Raw genomic sequence first — 26,528 nt, forward strand, 5'->3', positions numbered from 1 at the left:
AGCAACCTGCACACAGTTGTAAATATAAAGTACAAACACACAAATTACACATGCAAGCCAGATGCATGTGTAAACAAAAAAAGTGAGAAAACAACATAAAGTTTGAAAGTAAGTCCTCATTCAGACTGTCTGAATTACCTACAAGTTACAGTGACATGTATACGTACTTACATGTTTACTCACATAATAACAGTGGTATTTCTGCTTGTAAGGAGCAGTGTAAGATCAGACTAATGCAGGCTCTCTGGCTTTTTACCTTAGGTGAGTGGAAGCCTATAAAAGCAAAAAAAAAAGTGCCACATTTTCCACTCACACATTAACTTTGATGCGTCTAACGTTCCTCCATGCTGCTTTGGCATCTGTGCGCATCACAGTTTCTAAACTGAGTTTTCATTCACACAAGCTCTGATTAAAACGACGTAGAGTTTCCAAACGCATCTCACTGTGCAGTGTTAACTGTTCTCATCTAGGCTGTTACATGCCATGGATTCACAGCTACATCAACAGGCAGGAAAACCGCTGCTAATATTTTAGCTGCTGCTTCAGTTTTTGTATTGCAGGTATATTTATTATCAATATTATTTGGGAAAAAAAGCAGTGTCGCAGCAGTGTTTGGCGACTGTGGGCCAAAAACTTGTCTGTGGGAACGTGGAACTGGAGTTCTCACTTCTGTTGGGGACCCCGTTATACATATAATACGTCAAACAAGGAAATGTTTAAACATTTACAGAAGTATACACACATCATTTGTACTGTATTTGTAACCACGAACCCCCTCCTACACACACACTCACGCACACTCCCCCTGCATTGCATCATGTTCTAGAAATGGCTCCTGCTTTGACACTCAGCTCTTGGCTTAACTAGCTGCCTGTTGCATTACACAGAGCACAGCATCGCAGCTGCTCCCCTGACCTATCTGATGTGTCTTGATGCAATTCATCAGTCAGTATTTTCGTCTTAATAATTAGCTAATTAGTTAGTCTCTGAATAAGGTTCAGGAGTAAAAAAGCTTTAAATTTGTATGTTGTAATACATGTAAAGCTTTAAATGTATTAATATGACTTGAAAGAAGGGAGGGAAAAAAATCCAGTCAAACTTATAAATTAAAGTAAATAATAAAGTTAAGAGTGTTTAAATTATACGCTGCTTCAGGAAAAATGTTAAAGTATGTATTTTCTGACAATTAAGTTCGATTCTAACCAACTTTTGAAACATCCGGAGTCCAGAAACATCCTATTTTTTGAAGAAATGTGATACATAACGTTTCTATAGGTCTGTAGTTGAAGTAAAATAAGCACAAATTTTAATTTTGAAATTCTAAATATTTAAACTCTTAACTGTGTCATTATTATGTTTTTAGAAAAATATAAGAAATCTGAATGTGTCCCAACACCTGGACATCACTGACCCTTTGGCTACACTGAAAACATGACATGTGGTCTTTTAGCGGAGCGGATGTGTATCTTTTTGTTAACTACACCTGCAGCATCGACAGTGGAGAAACACGTGATTCACAGGCAAAAGCTACACGGTCAGTCTGCATTTTGGGGTTGTTTGTCTTTAGCTTTCAGACCTGGAACAGAACTGTCATAGGTTATGTAACCAAATTAGTTATTGTGCCAAGTGTGCAGGTCAACATCTGCAGACTGCAGCAGGGTATGTAAAAGATAATGTTACTAAGCTACAATCCGCTGTTACCACTGGCAACATAAATACAGATGCTGGAATCATTTTCTGTAAAATAGTAGTGTGCTAAATGACATTTAGAAATTTTATGTGTCTTTTTCACGCATGTGTACATGTGGGGAGACAGAAACATGAAGAAAGCCATTTCCTTCACCGTTTTCCCAACACTGAGATCTGGCAAAAAAATGGAGAGCCAACATTATATGCAGGATGCAAGAGTCGATGTATAAACATGCCTGAGGTTATTTTTCTTTGAACTCTGTTGGAGACAGAAGAGAAAAGGCATCCCAAGCTATAATCAACTAAAAAAAAAATAAAATAAAATAACTATCTCCCTGTGCGTCTTACAATAGAAGACATTCTCTGTGTTTATGGCAGACGGAGGAAATCTGGCTGACTGACTGGCCCAACAGACTGGCAGAGCAGTTGCAGCATGCAGAAAACCCACAGCTACTTTTGACAAAAAAAAAAAAAAAGTATTCTTCTGACAAACCCTATCCATCTGCTCTCTAACCTTATTTTTTTCTCCCCATAGCCTGTGGGTGCACACTTTACCGAATCAACAAAGCAGTTGAATTATTCCACACATCAAACCGATCCCAAGCTTATAATTACAGTTTCAGTCGATGAATGTTAATAAGATGGCGTGGCAGGTCGATGACCCCTGGCTGCTTATATTAGCTGCAGCCCCTCACATTATAGAATTTATTCGAGATGAAAACATCAGTTACCCCAGCTGATTTCAGGTCAGAAAAATCTACTTGTGCATGTCAGGTCATGATAGGGGATATGATGTAAAAGATTATGGACAGGTGATATAGCATCATGCCTGCACAAAAGTAGCCAGATTGTGGAAATTTCTCCCAATGCTTAATGTATATTTGTATATATATTTTTAAGTATTAGTATAGAAAATATCATGCTAAGTAAAGCATGGACTTCATTAAAAGCCTTTGGTCTTGAGATAGATTAACACACAAGCACTTACTTCTCTGACAGTGGTTCTGTGACCAGCATCTTTCCCTAAAGTGCCCGTTGATGGTACTCAGAGGACACTGGCTTTGACCTTCGGCTGTGCCTGGACACACATCTCCACACTCCTTCTCATTCTTATTGGCCACAATGAAGTTGTCCTCCATCGAGTCCAGGATTTTGGACCAGTCCAAGGTGGCCAGGTAACACAGGTCTGGATTCTTCTCTATCCTTACGGCCCCCCGGGTGATGTTCATCAGGCTGTTGAGGCCCAGGTCCTTCAACTGCAGCATCTCGTAAATTACGAGAGCATAGTTGAAGAAGAGGTTGTTGCCACGGATCACTGTCAGGCTGGGGAACAGATTACTGAGGGTTTCCAGGCCATAGACCCTGAACAGCAAGACATAGTCAGTGACCACTTGCAGCTTTGGGTAGCTGAGGCCTCTGAAATCTTCAGTCTTGGTCTTAAACATAAGCAGAATCTTAAGGTGGCCCTCGATGATGGTGCAGTTCTCCAACGACTGGAGGTTGGTCACATTGTTCCGGATGTCCTTACTCTGGCAGACTAGAAGAAAAGACATAAAAAAAAACAATGTCAGTCATTTCTTGTACTATATGTAATAAACCTAAATCTCATTCGTACAATCCCCAGAAACCAAGTTTAGGTTAGGTTTAAATGTGGCAAACATTAAGTAAAATTTCAAATCAAGCTCACGCTCAAATTTTTTATGCTGCCTGTAAAGCAGTTCTTGAATTCATTACTTGATTGACCAATACATCATTTGATAAATAACTACAAGAAATGGTAAAAATCTGCATAGAAAATTCCATCACAACCAATGGGATACCATCAAAATGGGGTTTTTGTACAAACAATCAACCAAAACAGTTTGTTTTCATATCACGCAGCAAAAATCTGGAAAATCTTAATTTGAAAATCTGTGCAAGAAAGTGGTCATATTAACATGTGTAGACAATACTTACTGGCTGCACATAAACTACATTTGTATTACTTGTACAGAAGATAAAAACCTTACTGTGCAAGAAGAGACATATTATTCCTTGCAAGTGGCTTCACCGGGACTTACAGCAAAATCCCCTAAAGTTTTCATCCTTTATTTGAAGCTGTGTTAAAACAGCTGGGTATGAACTCCTCCTCCTCTCATTTTTAGCCACCAGTGATTGTCATTAAATACACCAGAGCAATTGATGATAATGCCTCGTCCAAGTCCCCAATTACAATGCGAGTGCCCACAAGCATTCCCCTCCTCCTTCTATGACACACACAGGCTCTCTCTTCTCCTGTGGCATTTCTCCAGAGAGAAAATAATTGTATGGCACAGTCTGATCTGAATGAAGCAGACATGAAGGGGTTAACAGAAATAATGCCTGGAAGCAAAATGCTTATCTAAGCTCATTCATGGTCTTTAGCTGCGGCATACGAGCACACATTTGGAAAAGGCAAATGCATGAACACTCATCAGAGGAATGGAGAATTCATTTGTGGAAAGTTACTTAAGAAGATGAACAGAGAGGAAGTGCGTGCCGGTGTTACTTTGCTTCACATAAGATGCACATCGCTAACGTATTCTAGAACAGCTAAAGAAGAGTGAGTAGGAAGACGGGGGTAAAATGCCTCGAAAGCAAAAGAAGATATGTCTTTCCCAAACTCAGGTTGAAAAAGAGGGCAAAAAGCAATAGTTTAGCTCAAACATTGAAAAGCACTACATCAAAGCAAACACAAGAAAATGCCTTTGACACTTGGCCACCTGTGTTTAACCACAGGTAAAAGCAAAATGGCTTGAAATCAATACAGCATCAAAGAGGCAAATCAAACATCTTTGACACAAAGCCCAGATTCATCTGCACTTAAACACCAGTAATGATCACTGAGTTTGCATGTTTCTCCAACAGATCATCAGTTTGTCTGAGCAGACTTGACATTTATGGCAGAGAAGATGACTGACAGTGATGTGATATATGGTGTTTGAAGAGGGTGTTAAAATGTTATTTGCATGAAAGCACATACAATATCTGCCATACTGTCACACTCATTTTCTCTCCATTCTCATTTATCAAACTGGTAGGTAGGGAGGTATAAAGCACAATTTTTTTTACAACAACAAATGTCCTAAACCAAATGGAGAAGAATGATACACATGCAGCTTCCAAAGCCTTTTTCCAACTACCAATATTTCCTCTGCATCAAAAACACCACTGCTTTAAATATTAGAAGGCTGATTATTCTCTAATAAAAAAAAAAAAAAAAGCACACACAAGTAGTTTATCGCAAATAACTAAAGAACTAATTAGTCCCATGTCTGAAAATAATGCAAGTTCCATTTGCACAACAAGAAAAATTGATCAGAAATTACAGTTGGTGAAAAAACAATTATCAGACAGGAGCTTAAGCTTGTCCACTAACAGTAGACATGTCTCCATCAAGTCTGCTTTTAGGCAATGTCAATAACAAACACTAATCAGATTGTATTTGCCTTTCATGCAGTTTAATGTTGCTTTAGTACACCGTCTTCTGACTGTACAATGCACATGTGACAGAAAAATAAAAATCTCCCACTTAAAATGCAACCCAGCTGTAGAAACAGTCTAACTTTACTACAGCAGGGTTGTTATTGGCTCAATCCATTTCCTTGTGTAAGCTACCTATTACCTTCCTCATTCTGTTAATGGTTAGCAAGACGTACACATCAACAATCCAAGTACAAACTCTGACCAGAACCATGTCAATGAAGTGGCATAAAGGCTTCTTGCAAGGTTGGGTGGCCAATTTAATCTCAACACTCTTAAATAAAAACATGTTTACTACAGCTGCAAGGAGAGTCACTATCACACCAGTCAGGGTGGACATAAATAAAGTTAAATGGTGATATAAAAACAGCCATCACACATTTTAAACTAGTGGGTAATGTCTATATTGAATGGAAAAAATGGCCCTTTGATTTAGATAAAACTTTGTGATACCCTCTGTGTGGGGAAACAGAAGCATAATATTTATAAATATATAAATTACCTTAAAGCTTTGCCACATTTTTTTTCACTTTTGATAAATTTTGGGTTCAGGATAAAACTGTGTACTCCTGCCAGCATCACTCTGACACAATAACGTGATGTATAACAGGGTCTGAGCAAGCAGCACATCTATTCATATCTCTGCACATTTGTGTGGACAGTTCAACTTTGCACGCTTCCGCGAGCAGCCAGCAGCCAAAAACAACTCATAAAAAAAGTCAATAAATCCATTTTAGCCATTAAGCATCTCATAAGATAACACAATGTTTGAAAGAGCAACAGCAGCCCGTTCTAGTGCGTGCTTTGGCCACGCCCTCTTTATAAGATACAAGCTGTATCAGAAAGCAATACACAAACACTCCTCTTCTTTCATTGTGTGGCAAGTGCCGTTATTTCTGGCAATAACAGTAACTTTACACCTCTCTCTACCCATTTTGCTTTATCTCCTGGATCCAAAGAGGCCTGCTGGCCACCCACTTGCAGTGAGCCTGCAGCACTAACCGGACACCTATTGTAAAACACAACAACATAACAAACTTAGTTAAGTGAAACTACTGGGGCCAGGATGCAACTCACTCCTGCCCACAAAGTTCTCAAGAAAGAGCGGTCACAAACATGACCTTTTCACATGGGTGTAGTTTTTTCAAGACAGGTTGGTTAAGATGAGGTCTTTCTCCTTGTAGGCCTGCACACATGTCACATCTCCTTTTGGAAGGTTTATTGGCACATTAGTGGGACATGAGGGGAAGCAGTGGGCGGTGCTGCTGTGAGCTCCTTCTGCAAAATGGAGTCTTGTATTCGACTGACAGGAGGGGGCCTGGGGGTCATCAAGGGGCAGATGGGGAGGGGGCAAGATGGGGTAGTCGTCAGGGGTTGGCTGTGAGAGCTCCTGTGTTTTTAAAACAATGAGCCAGTTCCTCCCTTGTTTGGTAGCATGAGCACATGGGAGAAGCAATGTGAGCAAAGGAGCAGTCGGGCTGACAGAGGGAAAGGAGTCGCAGGCAAAAGAAGAGGAGGAAAGGGGGGTGCAGAAAAATTAAGAGAGAAAGTGTAACCCGAGCCCGAACAGGAACGCAGAGTGACGTAAGGGAGCCTACAGAACGGTTGGTGATCACATGCATGAATGGAAGGTCGCTATGGACCGCAGTTACATGACGAGCACCAGGCTCAAAGGGTGGAGGGACACAAACAGCAAGAAGAAGACATAAAGATGGACACCTAAATTTTCTTTTCCAAAACTTAAATAAAGACTCATAATGTGAACTTCTGTTTTCATCTTTATTAATTTGACTTAAATGAAATGACACACTCCAGGCTGGAGGTTCAGATGTGAAACAAAAAGACAAAAACTACTCATTATGTACAGCAGGTGGGAGGGAGAGGTGGACAATGACCATGAGCTCTCTGTGGCCCACCCCGCCGCTCGGGACCACCCGTAAGCAGACAGCTTGGTGTTCTCAGGGGATGTACAGGATCTCTTAATTACAATAACAACCCAATCAGCCACTAATGAGACTGGGGGGGGGGGGGGGGGGGGGGGGATAGCAGACTGGAACGTAATGTACCACAATGTCAAACTGTAGACCTCTATAGGAGAAATGTGGGCCATCCGCCCACCTTCCCTGTCTGTTTGACACTTAATTTGGCAGCAGGAATGAGAAGGGGAGGAGGAGAGGGGTGTGTTAGGGGATGTCAGACAGAAATCCTGCTGCAAGTAGAACTGTACAGCGATATAGTAAATGCATTGCTTTGTTTCGGCTTTGAATACAACAAAAACGACAATATGACAGTTAACGTACCAGAGGGGTAACTGTAGCAACACCTCCAAAAGTTCCTGAACTTTTACTCTACTTGGCAACAAAGAGGGTTTGAGATATTTAGGTGTAAACCAGATGAACACTTATCTGGTTCATGTTCCTCCGCAGACTTCACACTGTGGAGAAGGAAAACAATTGTCCTTCTACTCTGCTTTAACTCTTTTTTTTAACAGATTATTCAATATAAACTTGTATGGCTTTAAGTAATTGGTATTGGGCAGTTATAAAAACTATGGCAAAGCAAAAATAAATTTTTCGTAGCTTCTGCATCACATATCTTTAAATATAAAGCAGAATGGATTTCTTATTTAAGCTAATAAATGATTTGAGTATGACTGGTGCAACTGAGGTCATACCAACTGCTATCATCTGCCATCTCCAATATTCTGTGAGCACCCACAGCTGCAACCTCCGTTATAGTGTAGCTACAATTTCAGACAGATTCTTCTCTTATTTTTAGAGTTGCGCTCCCTGCAAAGAATTTAATATGTACCAGCTATTGGTAGCTGGCAGTGACAAAGTGTATCAAGGTGGCCCTCTATGGCCAGCAAAGCAGCCTGCCTCTGCCTTTGACTGTAACAGAGGGCAGTCGCACATTAGCTTAGCGTGAAACCAGACCTGTCCAGCGTGAAACCAGGTGGCAGCTAACTATGGACTGTGAGAAGTTTCCTCTCTCTGACAGCTCAGGCACACGTTGCTCCTGATGAGGTGATCTGCTGATTATAGATTTGTCAACAGCTCAGTTGCTGAACAAACCCCGGGAGAGAGGATATGAGGCTGTGGTGCCAAGTGGACTGCCAGTGGAAAAATGCATTTGTTTGTTAATATAACTGTGGAAAGTCCTGAGAAGTGGTGCAAGCCCTCATTGTGCACCCGGTGCCAATCTGTGGCTTCAGCAGTGAAAATGATGCTGAGAATTTGCATGAGAGGCATTTTGATTAACATGTACCAACATGAAGCTCCAAAACCAAGAGAGCAGGGGACCGAATAACAGCTAAGGAGGGATACAGATGTATATACATATTGTAAAATTCACATGAGAGGTAAAAAAAAAAAAAAAAAAAAGTGATGTGAGAAGTAAGCGAAGTCAATACATGAATCCCAATTGTTCTTTACCTCCACAGTTGAAAAAAATCAGATAAAGTTGGGGAGGAGGTGGGGGCAGAGTGGAGAAAGGGAGTGTGTGGGCTGGAGCACCTGTTCCTCTACTGCCTCAGCTTCCCATTGAGGAACACGGCAAATGGAGATGGCCCAGCCTATTTATATACAACGCCGGGTCCCATTACAGCTGTGGCAAAGAGCCAGCTTGTGGCAGATTGAAGCGGGTAGAAAAAGGCAACACGCAGGCCCTGTGCTGTCAGATGGCTTGCCAATAGAGCGGAGAGGCCTAAATCAGATCGCTCTGGTGACTTTGGCTCGCCTTCCCCTCCTTGCCTTCCGGCACTGGCAAAGGAGAAGCGATGGGAGAAAAAGGTACCGATAGAGGGCCACAGAGGGACTATAAACAAGTAAAAAGAAGTGAGAGGGGAAGTAAAGGTGCTGTGTCACTGTCACTTGCTTATAAAAACAATGACTCACTATATTCCAGTTCCAACAAGCTAAGTTCGACCTTGGACTCAAGGTTGTAAGAAGGGACAAGGTAAAAAAAAAAAATAAAAAAAAAAGGTGCAGTAGTGAGTAGTGGAGAAGCACCGAGGAGAAACGGGAACACTGAAGATCATGTGGCTAAGGCTAGGTATCGTCACTAGTTTCCTGAATCAATTCGAACAGCCTATTTCGATTTGATTTCAATTAAATCCAATTCTATATCGATTCATTTACAGCTAATTATGTAACACCACCTATTTTTTGAAACCACAGGGCTGATAAAACAAGCCATTGGATTTGAATTGTCAACCCTTGATTTTTCTTTGATTATTGAGAGTCTAATAAATATGCAGAAAACCATATTGTGATTGGCTCCATTAACATAATTATTCCAAAAAAGACCATTCTTTGTGCTGCTGAAAAAGCTTAAAACTATGAAAATATGTTGCGCACTCCAACACGGATGCTGGTCTGAAGCTGCGGTTTGCACCGACGAGCTGTTCATGGTCATGTGACTTCCGGGTTGTGACGTAAGTTTGCGCCTGGCCATATTATAAGACCTCGCCGAGCTTCAGTAAGTTACGTGAGAGTAGGGTCAAGTTACCGGAAGTAAGGACATATAAAAAAAAAATCTCTAAGTTTTATGAATCGATATTAGATTTATTACATTTGAATCGCTTAAATTTTTAACCCAGCCCTGAGAAGCACCAATTTCTCTTCAAAGCTTAAGTATGCTGTGGTCCATTTCTGCCACCAATAAGTCCCCAACTATAAAATAATTTGACAGCTGGTAATGCATAACCCCCACTCCCCGGAAAAAAAAAAGAAAGAAAAATCTGAAAAATTCAGACCACGCCTAACAAAACAGCCAAACCAGGTGGTTCTCCAAACAAATAAAAAGCATGTCCAAGGGGGATTAACATTCCTGTCTTAGTCTAAGCATTTTGGAACAGACAGAAGCCTATGAAACAGGAGCAGGTGATCAGCTGCAAGCTGGAATGAGCCGAGGATCAAGAGAAAGACTGTCCACAGTGGCACACGCCATATATGTACAATAAGGAAAAAAAAAAATCTGATGTCCCTTTTCATCTTCCCATGTTAGTGAGTGGAGTAGAGTGCATCATTTTGGTGTGGTGAGCCACGGAGCACGAGGAGGCCAGGACTCTGTTACCCTACTTGACTTGCAGCCACACAGCAGCAGCTGCAGGGACCGGCTTCAACTAAAGCTCCAACCCACAAACCAGAGCCACATGAGGCTAGAGGAGCTACGCCTTCCTGATGTATCTGCCAAATCATCTTCTTCCATCCCTGTATAGCTTACTTTCTTTCCTGAAAAAGACTAATTTTTTTGCATATATGGTGGGAAAAATGTCCCATGGCCACTCAGCATTAATAAGAGTGTTCTTTTAAAAGAGGACACTGAATAGCTGTGATGAGACAGCTGCCCAGATGACAGCTCGACCTGCTTACATTTCTTCTTTTCCACATTGTAGCTTTAATGTGTAGCTATAACAGTTTAGTAGAGGCATTCCCTGTTTGGTGAATGGATAAATGAGCTCATCCCATGCATGGCAAATCCTATCGATTTGACTTGATTGTTGCATGGCTGCCAAATCCCAAGCAACAGCTGAATCCAACATTTGAAGCAGAAAGACATGCCGAAAGGGGGAGGAAATAATTTGATTCTAACTGCCTTGAAATTAAACTCCTGTATGTGTGTGTCTGCACGGGAGAGCTTGCAACTATTACAAGGTATCAGGAGATGAAAAGAGGATAATAAATAGGGGGGAAAAAAGTCAGAATTTCATTGGAGAAAGCAAAGAGGCACAGGAGCAACAAATGACAGAGGGCCGAGGGGCTGGCTGGTCAGTTTAATGGCCCGTTTGTCTGCTCTGTTAGACCACCAGCTCTCACTGGCTGGTGCAGGAAAACCTCACAAACACAAACACATACATGCAGGCACATATCCTTCCACTCCACTTCCTTCTTTCCATATCTCTCCCTCCCTTTACCTTTTCCACTGCTCAGACTTCTACCCAGAACCTTATTTGTGCATTCATCAAAGCACAAACATGCTACAAATATGAAGAAGCCTGCTTTAATGTTTGCCTGATATAATTTCAGACGAAGCAGCAGTGTGATCTAAATATTACTAATAAAAACCAATAAAGCCAGAGGGTTTTTGATTATGAACCTTTATCTCCAACATGCTGTTTGTTTTTCCAGAAAAACTCCTTAGATACTCATGGTTTCAACTGCCCTCCTCTGTTGGTTTTTCCACACAGGATATCCATGAGCTTGCCAGGTATAACAGGGATTGATTGCTGACGTCACATTGACATGCAAAAGGCCCCTGGCCAACAAATCACTCGCTGTTATATCTAACAGATAGGTCCCTGGAGTGGAAGGTCTGCGGCCACAGCGGTATTGTAAAATAACTTCCATTCATTATGCTGTCATTTAACAGGTCGGCATAATCCGATATGGGACTATAACGGAATTAGGAGTGCTTGATGTGGGCTCAAACTGAGTGCAAGCCCCTCAGTTCTATATACATTCTTTGCCTTTCCATTGGGAAAAATGCTGTATGTGATCCATTTAACAGCTACTCACTAACTAGAGATGCAACAGAAAAGAAGGCTAGACAACACATCTGTTCATTTACGGGATGTTTTTTCCAGATCATTTTAAAAATTCCCTGCAAATGTAGCTGGATGCGCGGAAAAAAAATCTGTTGTTTCATTATTACATTTATTATTTTGAAGGATTAAATACATTTCCCTTACACACATACTGGATAATAAGTATTAAAATACCCTAGTAATGGATTACAAGTATCTTTCTAATTAAATAAATACATTTACTGATGTAACACAGTGAGGATTGGGTTGCTGTATGCTCAAGCACAAGTATGTCAAAGTAGAAACTGAAGGTAAAGAACACAGCCATCTCATTGCATGGACAAAAAACATTCAAGAATACTGAGGTTGTTTATAGCAGACAACCCAAAACGAAAAAGTAGTTATATACCCGCAACTAGGGATGCACGATATATCGGCATTAATATCGGTATCGGCCAATGTTAGGCATTTTTTAACATATCTGTATCGGCCTGATGAGCAAAACTGGCCTGATATTACCAGCCAATATTTATTTTCGTCTAATTGCTGTTTGTGTACGTGTGTCAGGAGGTGGAGGGGCATTTGGCCTTGCCACCATGTTGGACATGTAACAGCGATGCAGCAATGTGGGGAAGCCAGAAACGATGTCAGCTGTGTGGTCATTTTTCACGGTGTCAAATGATGATAGTCAAAAAGCAGTATGTAATATATGCAAAGTTGAAGTAATGCGAGGAGGATGCCGCGTCAAATCATTCAATACTACAAATTCAATATGTCATCTGAAAAACCACCATCAGGAAGCTCACAAACAATTGCGGGAAGCTAACGCCTCTAAGGTTAGCCACCAGGCCAAAACCAAAGCAGCAGCCACAGGTGGGAGCCCAATACAGCAAGCAATCCACCAAACCAAGAAATTTGCCAAGGACAGCGCAAAAGCCAGGTCAATCACAAACAAGATAATGGAAATGATTGCTCTTGACGACCTGCCATTTTCCATAGGGGAGGATCAAGGATTTCAGCGGTTGAACCTCGCTACGTCCTTCCAAGCGGGCGCTATTTTTCAGATGTTTGCCTTCCTGCTCTGCATGAAATGGTGGCCACCCATATAAGCAAGTTGCTGGACAATGTGACTGACATTAGCTTCAGTACGGATATATGGAGTTTGGACATCAGTCAGATAAGTATGTTAAGCCTAATGGCTCAGTGGATTGATGACAACTTTGAAATGGAGAGAGCTGTCTTGCATGCACAAGAGTTTTCAGGATCGCATACGGCAGCTGCCATTGCCTGTGCATTTGACTGCATGTTTGCTCAGTGGAAAATTGAGAAAGACAATGTGCATGTTGTGCTTCGTGACAATGCATAGAATATGCAGAAGGCCATGGACGAGTGTGGTGTTAAAAGCCTGGGCTGCATGGCTCATACTCTGCAGCTAGTAGTGCATGATGGAGTTTTATAGGAGGAAAATAGTCGGACATTTTCGCCACTCCCAACTTGCCACCTCTCGGCTGAGAGACATACAGCAAGAGTTAGGCATGAAAACCAAGATACTACAACAAGTTGCAGCAACCAGATGGAATAGTACATTTTTATATGATAAAAAGTCTACTGGATCAGAAGCGTGCACTTGGTGTTCACGAGCTCCCTGCACCAGTGGAGCCTCTTTGAAAACATGACTGTGCTTCTCACTCCATTTGAACAATTAACGATGGAAATAGGTTCACAGTTGGCTACTGCTGCGGATGTGATTCCTTCTGTTTTGGAGCTAAAACATTTGTTGAGCAAGGCAGCTGACAGCGACAGTGGAGTCCGCGCAGAAAAGACCACTCTACAAGCTGTAAATGAGAGATTTGGAAGCGCTTTCTCCGAGCCGCTTTACTACTTGGCAACTATCCTTGACCCGAGGTACAAAGATCGTTATTTTGACACAGTCGCAAAGCAAGCTGCAGTTCCTATGCTCCAGAAGGAAGTGGACAAAATTACGCACAGCAACAGAGCTACAGAGACACTGTTCACAGAAAAACCGCAAGAAAAGAAAATAAGAGCCAGCTGCGAGGGTGAACAGTCTCTGCGTGGCATGCATGATGAAATTCTGGAGGAAAACTTGATCATTCAACAGCAGGCGGGCCTGATAAACCACACAAGCATGCAGGTATAGTATTATCAGACCCTGCCTTTTATTTAATAACCAAAGCATGTCAAGATCCTTTGTGAAATGTTTTAAAATTTTCATTAATGTGATGTAAATTCTATAGTTAGTAAAATAACAGAATTACTTAAATGGAAAAAACATACTAATCTTTTAATAATGCTTCACTGCCCTGTTAAGGCGTTGGTCATCTGCTCAGATCAAAGTTGAACAAAGCTCTTAAGAGATGAAGGATGATGTCCAATTTCTAGATTGCTGGTAATTTATAGACAAATTAATTATACACTTGTCTACTTTCCTGTAAGTGCATGGCTATCTGAGTGAGCCTCCCATCCCCAGAAATGAGAGCCCACTGCAGTATTGGAAAAGCAACACGTCTCGGTTTCCTGCCCTGGCCAAGGCAAGTACCTTTCGGCTCCATGTACAAGTGTGGACAGCGAGCGTCTCTTCTGCTGCATCACATATTGTTGATGAAAAGGGAAACAGGATCCAGTGTGAGAAAGCAGAAATGCTTCTCTTTGTTAAAAAAAACAACCTGCCCTTAATGATGAAGTAGTCCTAGAGTATAACATACAGTTTCAGGTTTCAGTATTTTGGAACGTTTAATTTGAGTACATTGTGGCTGCTTTAGTTTTGGGAAATGTACAAAGACAACTATGTCTTTGGAGTTAATGTTATGTCACAGTTCTTATATTTTTTTTTTATTTGATTTTGATTTGCACTGACACAGTTTTTAGTGTTGCTTTATTGTTTACTTTTGATTAAACTGAGTGATTTGAGTTTAAATGGGAGAGGACTTAAGTTTAAAACATGTTCTCCAATTACATATATGTTTGGTTGTCGTGAATACAAACAAGTTTGAAAAGTTAACTTTGTCAGGATATTGTTTTATTTATGATCCTTATTGTTATTTATGATCCAAAATTTCTCCCAAGAGTTTGTGAACTGACTGAGTTAAACTGCACTTAATTTAGTTCCAGCTTACACACTTTACTTTGTACAAATTTGATAAAATCTCTCTCTCTCTATATATATATATATATATATATATATATATATATATATATATACCTATATATCTATATATCTATATACATCTATATCTATCTATATATAAATAATCTATCTATCTATCTAAATATATATATCGACATCGGCAAATATCGGTTATCGGCCAGAACACTAATATTAATATCGGAATCTGCCAAAATTTTCATATCAGTCCATCCCTACCCGCAACTCAATAATAATATAGACTATAATAAGACAGAAATTAATATTCTCCTTTTTGTCATCCCACAATAAGTTGCATAAAGTGAGAAGTGTCTTTTAATAGGGGAGATAGGGAGAACTGTATCAACTGCCAGTACGGCTAAGACTGTCACCATAGTAACCCATCTCAGGAAAAATTCATCAGGACAAAAACAGAGTCGTCGTCCCCCCCCCCCAATCCGCCAGGCAAACACACATACACAGACCTTGTCATTGTACCCATCAAGCTCACAGCCATTAGCGCTCATAAAAGGACACACAAACACAAACAGACAGACACAATCAGCAAACACATAATCAGAGAGGGCCATGTGACTGGGTGCTGTTGTTCACGACGTGCAGGTGGACATGTTCATCACAGCGTGCAGGCTTAATAAGTGTGGAGTAAAAAAAGAAAACAGCAGTGAGAAAGAGGTGTCAAATGGATGGCTTTCACACATTTAAGAGGCTTTCCCACACCATAAAGCCAGATTAGCAGGTGTGCATGTGTGTGTCTGTGGAGGAAAGTCTGCAGGCTGTGCGCATCTGCAGAGTGAAAGAAAAACAAATCAGAGGATGAACCCTCTTACCCCGAACGTAAAAGCACAAGAAGGGAGGGAAGGTGCCAGATGGATACAGGAAGACACAGAGCTGCAGTGAGTGAGAAGAGGGAGGAGCAAAACACAGAGAGGACTCATGAGCAGTGGATGCAGGAGGGATGGAAGGAGTAGAAATTGCAAACACAGCCGTTGCTGTAAAATATCGGTTTCTTTCACAGCTAATGACCTCTACTAACCCATCTTATTCCGCTTCTTATGTGGCCTCCCTGTGTAAGAAAACTTGTTTCCCAGTTGAAAAACATTGTATAGAATCACACTGCATCAGCCAGTGTAATCATAAAAGTCTCACTGAGTTATTTAGGGAAAAAAAAGGAAAGACTTACAGTTGATTGGCAGGGATGCAGCTGTGCTAACCAACTTAAAGTGACGTTCAACCCAAAATGTTCTTATTTTCCCACCTAATTTGCATTATCATTAATTGCATTAGTAGTAGAATATACAGATTAATTGATGTGTTGCTTCTTTCTTACTGAGATAAAGGGATTAATTTATATTTAAATACATTTTCCAGCTCTCTAACTAACCCTTTTTTCCCTGGGAACTATTTACATCATTTGTGTTAATGTACTGCAATGTAAAAAATATAACCCCTGAGTTTTTATACAACTGCTGAAGCAAGTATTTAAATCAGAGTAAGTTGTTCTAACAAAGAAAATGTGATACACTTCCATTTTCTACTTCTAAATGTATATTTTAATACTTTAGAATATGTACAGGGATGTATAGAAGTTCAACTTCCAGCTGTTTCATTTGCAAGGGGCACACACAGACAACTTTAAGTTCCAGGATGCATATACTACACACACCGAGTGTGTTCAAGCTTCTGTTGCATCTTTGCAGCAGCTTTGTTACATTAAACAGGAAACTGTTTGTTCACATTTCCTTTAAAGATGCAAACGCGCACATATACACATTTGTGTCAGTGAGGTCAGGGGCAGTCACGAGAGGCAACCCTGAAACAGCTAGAGCATCAGTGTTGAACAAAGATGGACATGTTAACTGCTTGAAGCGAGACCCTCAAATTCCAGAAGGGTTTTCCAAACTTTGCCGACCAGTAAAGTCCAGATACAAACTCACAAAAGGCTCAGAAATCCTCTCTGAACTCCTCAGTACTAAGGAAAATCTAGAAATAAAATTAAAAAATAAAACGTCACATTTTATGTTTGCCAAGTTGTTTACATATATACTTTGAGCACAATGTCGAAGTTCTTTTTTCAGACTCACTAGGAGTTAAAAAAAAAAAAAAAATATATGGAAAAAGAAGTCAAGAATATGACTTCAGACACCTCCTGCTTCTGTCAGTAGATTATCCCAAAAAGATCCCTTTGCTGATCCCCGCAGTAGAAGCCCTGCTCAGATTTTACAGCATGAAGTCACGGATGGCTAAAACAAGGCAGATCCAAACAGCAACACACACTATCAAATCAGATTGTTGTAGCATGGCGTAACAGCAGTCTTAGTGCTCCTGCACCCTATCCCTTCCCTCCTGTTTCCATTACACCACATTTCTGTGCAGTGAGCAGAAGTTTACATAAACAGTTACAGTCCTCTATCTAGGAACATAAGTCAGAGAGAAGGGCACTGACTAAGCTGTTAAACATTCTTCATATTACCGATACATGTAATTTATTTTAATTGTAGTTTATGTAAATTAGAAAAATACTTAAACCTAAACACATTTATTCTAAACAATACTGAAGTTCTTGTTATGTAGCACACTTTTCATTTACTGTTGCATCACAGTGGATTTCTTTTAACCTTAAATGTAATTCAACTGAAAAAGAAAAACTGTTCAAATCCAAACTACTGACTCAATTGGTGACTAGCTTCAGATTTCCAAAAAGGGCATCTAAATAAGATGTATGGACTCGCTGTTTTGTCGCACACTGGCATGTGGACCCCCCCATTCTGAAGCCTCAAATGCAGCATTTAAGGTCTGGAAATGCCTCTGCAGTCTGCTTCTCTCAGCTTCCACAGACACATGACCCTCAGTTTTAGCTCTTTGCTGCCACTGTGAAACAAAGATCAGAAATATATGGAGCAATCTGAGCTGTGGGTTGGCCTTGGTTGTGCTGGCGCTTTGGCTTTGCTCTGCAAAGAAAAAGTGGGAAAAAGATCTACTTTATGGTGGAGTTAAACTGAATGTTATATAATGAAGACTGTAAAGAGCAGCTGCTGTCTGTGTTTTCACTTGTGCTTCTTTGCCGTTTGTTTTTTGCACCCCATCCTCTTTCTAATTAAATCAGTCACCGTCAGCCCCTTGCAGCTTGAGCAGCTTTTCAACCAATCAGCATTCAGCCAAGACATAATATCAGCACCAAAGGCTATGCATTGTTTGCCTATAATGTGCCCTCACCCTATGGAGACAGGTAACCTTCACGTAGGCATAAAATACCTCCTTCCCATCTTGGTACCGGTGTTGCAGTTGAGCACATCTGCATTAGAGTAGAAGTAAGGACTGATATTGATAACTTAAAAATATCTATCTTAAATCTGACTCTAAATTAAAAGTCAGCCATTTGTTAAAGATGCAGTGCATAACGTTACGCACTCACATGCTAGCAATCAGATAACCGAACTTTTCAACCTTTTTATAAAAAAATAACACAGTACTAAAGTGTTTGCTGATGCTAAACCTTTTACAGAATTGTCGGTCAGTTGAAACAGCTGTGGATAGCGGGAGTCAAAGGGGACTGCAAAGGCACTTAGAAATGACGCATTCTTTGATGAAATTAAATAAGCACCAGTTTAACCTAAAAACAGGTAAATAAAACATCTCCAACAATTACACAAAATTATTCAATGAAATAAAAAATACTGTATTTGTAGGGAATTTTTAATACAAATAATTAATTAGAAGAAGATGACTTGTTCCGGAGGGTGATGGCTGCTGGCAGCAATTATCTCTGGCACCTTTCTGTCTTGCATTAGAGTCTCACACTGAACACACTTTGTTGTTTCTTCACTGTGTTGGTAGAGGATGAAAAGAATCTCTCAGATCTCTCAGAGCATCTTCAGCTTCATTTGAACAGGTTTTAATAGTCTGTGTGATGACTGGTTGCTGAACAATGGGCATGTAGGTGGAGGCAAGAAGAACCAGATTGTGGTCTGATCTTCCTAAAGGAGGCAGGGCACAGGAGCTGGATGCATTTTTAACATTTACATAAAATAAGTCCAACATCTTCCAACAGCTGACAAATTGTTGGAATGTTGGTAATGTAGCAGAGAGGAAGACGTTGTGGAAGTCTCCAGAGATCGCAATGAAAGCGTTAGGATGCCGTGTTTGAAGCCTAGCAACGATGGAGCTGATGATGTCACGGGCTGTGTCTGCAGCGGTACCAGGGATAATATATGGTAACAGGTAAACTCTCTGAGTAAATAATACAAAGGAAAACTAGCTAGCAATCTCACATTACTCATCAGAACGACTGGAAGAAACGGTTTGAATCTCCTCTGTTTTTCTCTCTGCCTTGCTCCTGCCCTGCATCCTCTTCGCTTTCTTTTCAACTCCTTTGGGATTTGGTGTGTTGATTACCATGGCTTTGGAAAGTTTAATCAGTTGATCCCGCTTGTAAACAACTCTTCCGTTGCCATGGAAACTCATAACAAGTCTTGAAGAAGTATGCAGAAAAATCAGTTGAAAAATTACTCGAGCAGCATAGTCGCTGAACTAGCATAAAAAATCTTTAAAAACTGAATGACAGTGACTGCCTTTGAGAAAAAAAAGTTGATTGTGTACATTTTAAACAGTACGGTCGGACCTACTACAGTTTGCTGCCGCCATGCGCCTCATTCTAGAGTGGAATGGCTTCACGCATAACTACATCACATTACACAGGTAAGTAATAACGGGTACAGGCTCACACAAACAAGAGCAGATGAAAAAAAATGCTCTGGTAAGTCAGAAGTTATGCAGGATACTTGGAAAGATAAGAGCAGTTCAGGAAACACTTTAAGAAAAGCACCCCAACAGTTCATTTCCTTTAGTGGTACAATAATGCTTCCTGGCCAAACTGCAGCAGGTAATGCAAAGCTGGTGGTGCCTAAGTTCCTGACCTCCATTGTCTACTGCTCGTTGAACATGTACTACCCAATATACAATGGTAAGTTACAGATCAGCAGTGAGGCTGCGTTATGAAAGCCATGATCCAGTGTGTAGCCTATTAAACATGCAGAACAGATTGTTCCGATAACAAAGCACTTTTCATGCTTTTGCTATCAGAGTGCACAACAGACAAGAAAAGCAGTGCTACAATAGAAATGTCTTATTAAAAATAAAACAACATACAGATTTAATGGCACATTAGTGTGACCTGCAGCTTCTCGTTTGTTTTTTTCTTTATATTTACTTAGATAACGCTGAGTATTATTTAACCAAAAGACAAACAGCAATTTGACAGATTACTTTATGACTTTTTACAAACACTTTCTTCTGGGTAAAGTAACCATCTTTCTTGTGTAAAAAAAAAATCTGTCAAAATGAATTCAGCAGCGCATAAACACATCAGCTTTGCATTATGTCATTTCTCACCTCATTCCCTGTTTTCATCGGGCATCATTCAGCACATTTTGTCTGTTTAATGAATTGAACATGGCTGGTCAAGGGGGACACTTGGGGCACAGTGGCAAGAACTAAAAGAAAGCCTGCTCTTGGGCCTGAAGCTCCAGTACACACTGTTCTCATGCATGGCCACTTCCTCTGGACACACAGTCACATCGCCTGGAAGTGGGCTAGCCAGGAGCTGAGAAGATGAGATCCTGCAGACAGCACGGAGTAGCCAGGGTGCAAAGCGATACACACACACACATACAGAGGCACCTACATGGTGGGCCACTTCAAAGACATTCCACAACATGCACAGCATTGTCGGAAAATGCCAATGCGCACTTCGTTGAAGAGTGCCTGAGAATCCAAATGGGTGACACACAAATGGAGAGCAGCTCTCCACACCCTGATTTTAGAACTCCACATGTTCCTCCACCATCAGAGGTGGCACAACAATTCAATTCAACCACCTCTCCTGAATACGTGACACCGCTCTGAACATTTAACTCTACTAGAGTGGAATGCTTGTAAGGCAGATGCTGTGACCAAGCAGGTTAGAGAAGAATACATACTGTGGAAAATGTAAGTAATAATGAATGCATGCACAATTCTAATAGAGCTGTGCTTACAAGCTTGAGAGGAGCAGGAAGGGGGCGGGGGCTCCCAATTGCACAACTTGTTTTTCAGGAGTTACACCAACAGACAGTGGTTACTTCAGAAACCTATTTGCTGATAACTATAACCAAGATAGTAGTCCAGCCAAATAAACAGCCTGTGAAGGCAGCTTTGTGATGTTTTCTAAAGTAATCGGATCACAGCTGTCGTGTTGTATGATTACACTTTTCCAACAACTGAGATGGAGTTATCATGCAACATGTGGATTGAGAGGGAAGTATTCTAAGTATTTTTGTTGTCGTCCCCACCGCCCCACACATGCACACTTTTGCAGTAAACATCACATAAGTTCCAAATATGGTCACTTCCCAGAGTACTCATGAAGAGCCAATGACATGCACCCTGCTCCCCGAGAGACAAGAGAAAGGGAAAAGGCAAATGAAGCAGGCTTACCAGCAGTTTTGTCTAAAAAAAAAAAAATAAAATAAAAAAATCCCTTTCAGAGGCCTTGGCTCTGTCTGCATACATGACCTGTGTAAAGGAGCTAGATCATTTACCTCTGAACCTGGCCACTTTTGAAAGAATATATGCACCCCCATTTGCTGACACTAGTTAACACTAGTTTTTTTCTTTGTTGTTGTTGTTTTAAAAAAGGAAGGAAATTGTGTATGATGTATGCAGACTACGACAGCATGATGTGGGTTGCGATTAAAGCTCGACATGGATTCCAAGCATAGCTTAATCACCTGACTTTCTAACATTATCAAAAAAAATTGGCCCCTGGCCATCTTCTGTAAAAACACCATGACGAGGGACGACAAAGGCCTTTGAACTCCTCTCACTGTCCAATGTAGGACTTCCATTTCCAAATGATTAAAAATATTTCCACAATTCTTACACATCGGTCATTAATCTGGGAAGGCCATGAATCACACAGTGTGTACCAGGCTTTAGGTAGTTTCCTTGTTTGGTCATTTTAAACTGGTCTACTTGCTCTCTTTGCTGGAATGAGCTTATGAACTAAAAACACTTTGCAGACCTGTGCAACACATCAACCAGACAACTGAGAGCAAATCGCACAAGGAGACATGTTGGCCAAAGGTTAATCGACTAACAAATAAGTAAAAAATATATATATAAATATTTATTTTACATAGAAGCATTTATTCATTCAAAGAAAGAAATAAAGTGCTTCACCTGTAACTCATTACATGGTCAAATGAATTATTTACATCAAGAAACACAGATAATGTGTGTAGTGTTTCTTCTCTTGCTGCTTTTCTTAACCCATTCTTTTAAAAGTCATTGTTGGAGCTTCGGGATTCATTCCATCAACACCTCAATCTAAATTAACCTCTCATAAACGTAAAGTAAAAAAAGTGAGAACCTTATACGCGTTTCCTGCACTTCAGCTCAACAGCAGCCAGCAATAAATGCACCTGAAAGCAAAATTCCCAGCTACAAATGACCACTGCGCTGTCATCACTGAGAATAAGGGCTCATTAAACGATATGTAGTGGGATCATTATTTTCAGCTCTCCTAGTCTGTGCGAACGCAATGCGGTGCTGCTTAGTTTACATCACATTAGATTTTTATAATCAAACCACTACCTTATTGATAAAAAAAAATTAAAACAACTTAAAAACCACCACGAAGAAGACGCCCTCACTTTGGTTTGACCTGGAGCTAAAGAGCAAACTAATCCACCACGTATGAAGAGCCTTCTTAGCGTCGGTGGCTAATTTGTTTACATCCAGGCTGCAGCAGCGCCGCGTGTGCGCGCGTTTGTGTGTGTGTTTAAGAGGCCTCGCGCTCTCCGCTCGCAGGGCCAATCCTGCAGTTCCTTGTGTAGGCTCGCTGTAGCAGACCACCCTCGTCCAGTTAAGGGGACTAATCTGGACCAGGGGATGGTGCGTCGAGCACAGGCCGCTAAGATATGCACGAGACTACTCAACATGGCGGGTTGATATTCACCTCATTGACTTTACAGAGGAATATAAATTACCAGCGAGCAACAGCTGAAAATTACGAGCTTCGTAATTAGACTTGGGTGCAAGAGTCTGGGCATGCGCAAAAATGGAGGCGAAGGTCTCGTGACAAAAACAATAAATTATCTTAAATTTATATTATTCTGAGCCTACTTTAGTGCTTCTTACTACAAAAAAACTACAAAAAAATACTCATTACATTTTAATTTATAGTCTCCATAAAATAGTGAAAATATAAGTGTCTATTTTTGTCATTCTTTGCATTGACCTTATAAATTTACAACACATTGAGTCAATCTGGTGCAGTTTAAAAAAAATATTTGTTTTAAAGTAGTACTTACTTTCTCCGTTTATTAGTCCACATTGGCATATGATGCAGGTGCAGCTGATAAAAAACACAATTTGTGCTATCTGCTTCAGTGTCAAGTGCCTCATTTCGGCTGAAGTGATGCTCCCCTCTTCAGGCGTATCAAAAACTCCAGGCTTGGAGAAATGTTTCTTGTAGAATCAATAAACAGAAGAAAAAAGAAATTCTCAATGTCCAATCAAGCCAATAGATTTAAAGTCGCCTCCTGTATCCTGGAAGAAAGGGGTGGTAGATTTATTATGATTCCCCCCAGAAGAGTTTCTGATGCATGAAAGTCCTGGGGAAAACGCCAGCCACTAAATAACGTGGTCTTGGGTTCTGGTAACACATGTGCATGTAAAATTATTCATTTTCCATAGGCGAAGGCGACAGTCCCCGTTCATCTGTTTGATTTAGGTGCTCCTTTTAGTCAAGAGAAAGTTATTATCAATATCCCACCAGTTCTGCAGGTCCCCTTGCAACGTCCACTTGGTGCATTTCTCAATAATGCACGACTTCTAAAATGTAAGACCTACTAAAACGGAAGAAAAAAAGTTGCTTTTCTTTTACACAGCGTTAAAATTGTTTTCTACTGCAAACGAGGTGAAGCTCTGGATATTGAGAGCTGGGGTTGGCGGGGTTTGAGTTCTCACTTCTGAAGTCCTGCGGTCTTTATATTGCCACTGCTTCTCCTGACTTCTCATAAGCTCTCCCCCTTTTTAAGACCGATGGGAGTACATCCCAGGAAACTCCCCGACAGGAAAAACGTGCAGCTTTCCCCAGCACCACGACCTTCCTCTGAACTCCTTCACCCCCGCTGACCACCAAGCCGCAAACGAATGAACACCCATAAAACGACCAAACGGGAGAGAAAAAAGCCCTCTTTTGGTAAATGCTACTTCTATAGCAAAAGGGGAAAAAAACTCAAGGGAGGAAAAGACGAAACGATTTCTGTATTTCACCTGCACGTCGCAGTGAAGTAAGAAAACTCTCCACCATGCCGCCCCTTTGCTTTTCTCAGATTAGCGTTAGCTGATGGGGGAAAAACAGCTAACGCTAGCAGGCTAATCCAAAACAAACGAGGTTCCAGCGTCGGCGATAAGAGTTGAAATTATTTTTTAAAAAAGAAAGAAAACACACACAAAGTCGGTATCCTGTCACTGATAGTCATAAAACGATGAGGTAAGCAAACAGAAAAAAGGCTTAGAAAGACGGGTCAAGTGTAAAAACTTGGATTTTCCCATCCGTTTGGCGATCGTTCTCTCTCAGATTCCCCCGTTCCGTCTCTCTTTCTGCGAGTCTCTCCACCAGTAAACAAGTCCTGCCAGTCACCTCAGCTGGGCCACACGTGGTCTGCGGGAAAACACGGCGCGCTCAACCGCCCGGTCCTACGTGGGCTCCGGATCTGGAGCGTCTGAGGCAGCGTGGAGCAGCTCACAGCAACAGCCTGTACAAACTGGAACACGTGATGAGGAATTCACAAATATAACATGTAAGACAAATGATAATGCAGATAATTTCTTTAAGAAAATTATGTTATTTAGTTTTTCTTGGTTTTATTCATTTATTTATTACTAAAAAAAAAGACTAAAGTTAAGTATATTTATAGTAATTGAAATTGTGGCCTTCAAGCATAATAAAGATATTTTACATTTGGATTACCAGTATAATGTAGAAGAATATTGCTGGTGGTATTCAGCTTCTTTAAACTGATGTCAGTAAGCATTGTGGGTTTTTTCTTTCCTTAACCAATTTTAATTTTTAATTTTACAAGTTAGCATTTTCACATGTATCCTATTAAATTTGATGTAATTAAGAACAAAATATTTTAAAACAAAAAATAAAGGATAGAATATCATGATGCCATTTATCGGTATCAACATTCACAATTTACTAAAAATAAATATAATCTTTTTGATGTGGTGTGTTCTGCAGCCAGGTCAGTTTAGCACCTGGACTCCCCCTCAGAACCACGCTGTTATGATCTAAACAAAAAGCTGGTACTGTCTTCCCTGGATAAGTTTTCCCTGAAAAATACGTTGCACCATGGCATCTTCAAAGCCAGAAGAAGGCTGTCCTTTGAACCAAATGATGACACGCTTCTCTTCAGCCTGGAGGATGCATGTAATCCAAAAAGATTTTCAAATTCATCAGAGGTGCTCCTGAGTTGATTCAGTAACTTCCACTACAGAATCAAATTTGTCTTTTGATGCAATGCTGCACAAGGGGTCGACAATCACAGCCATTCATTATGGATTTTCAGCTTTGTCCTTTATATTCTGAGAGTTTTTAGGATTACAGTAGATGGAAAAGTCCACATATTCTTATGCAACTTGTCTTTTTTTTCTCCGTTTTTTCACCATTAAAAAAAAAGTGTGGACATTCTCACAAACATTCAGTTTGTGCATTTAAATAAAATGCAGAATTTTGTCTTTTTACTATTTATTTATTTTTTTTGGTAACTATGGAGTTAATATGATTTAGCGATCACAGAATTCTGTATTTCATCTGAATTCCACACAGCATCACAATAAAACAATATCCAGCATCAGCCAGATTTAGACGGCATTTACTTAAAGCACTTTTATTTTTCAAGGACACCAACAGTCTTGAAAAAGATGCTGAGCATTTTTTTAAATCAAACCCAGTAAAGGTGAAAATGGTGAGATAAACAGTTTGTCATCTGAAATTAACCAAAACCTAAAAACATTTTTTGATAGATAATTAATTTTATTTGTCGCATTGCTATGGACCAGTGAGAAGCAAAGCTACCTTGTGTCATACAGAACAGTATACATTACACACTTCTTTGGTATTATAGTCACTGAGTAAAATACCTGCCTGCAGTAAGAAAGGTACACATAGTTCCCTCAGATTTGCATTGTAAATATCCTCACAGTGAAGCCTGCCCTTTTGATGCAACTTAATTGCAAACACATGCAGGATAGCTGAATCCTGCTATCTCAGACAATTGGTTTGGTAAGAAAGAATAAATAGATTATTTATCCCATAAGATTTGAGTTTGTGTGCTTGGATGGGTCCATGCTCAGCTAAAAGGTTGTGGAGCAGATCTGCTGTTAATCTGAGGAATGTTGTTACCCAGTGAACAGAGTAAATGAGGTGTTAGTGAGATTAAATGTCACAGGTCTGAAGGACTCAGGATTGTGGAATCTAGTCAAAACACATCTCTTTGTGGTAGTCACGCTGTCTGACGCCAACTGGAGGCACACACATGCCTTTCCTCCTCCCTTCTCACACTTGTCCCACTTCCTCTCAGGTGCTGTACATAACACCAA

At 40.5% G+C, this 26,528-nt stretch overlaps 1 protein-coding gene across 1 annotated transcript in view; it reads right to left on the reverse strand.

The window, feature by feature from the left end:
• The window catches only part of insrb (insulin receptor b), a 67,642-nt gene extending 42,962 nt beyond the window's left edge, over positions 1 to 24,680 (reverse strand). The window contains exons 1-2 of the mRNA XM_042007412.1: positions 23,228 to 24,680; positions 2,678 to 3,226 (exon numbers count right to left, since the gene is read on the reverse strand). Of these exons, the coding sequence (XP_041863346.1) occupies positions 2,678 to 3,226; positions 23,228 to 23,321 (643 nt within the window). The 5' untranslated portion in view covers positions 23,322 to 24,680. The remainder of the gene's footprint in view (positions 1 to 2,677; positions 3,227 to 23,227) is intronic.
• Between the last annotated feature and the right edge of the window lie 1,848 nt (positions 24,681 to 26,528).

The sequence above is a fragment of the Melanotaenia boesemani genome, chromosome 14, assembly GCF_017639745.1.
Source record: "Melanotaenia boesemani isolate fMelBoe1 chromosome 14, fMelBoe1.pri, whole genome shotgun sequence".
Classification (NCBI taxonomy): domain Eukaryota; kingdom Metazoa; phylum Chordata; class Actinopteri; order Atheriniformes; family Melanotaeniidae; genus Melanotaenia; species Melanotaenia boesemani.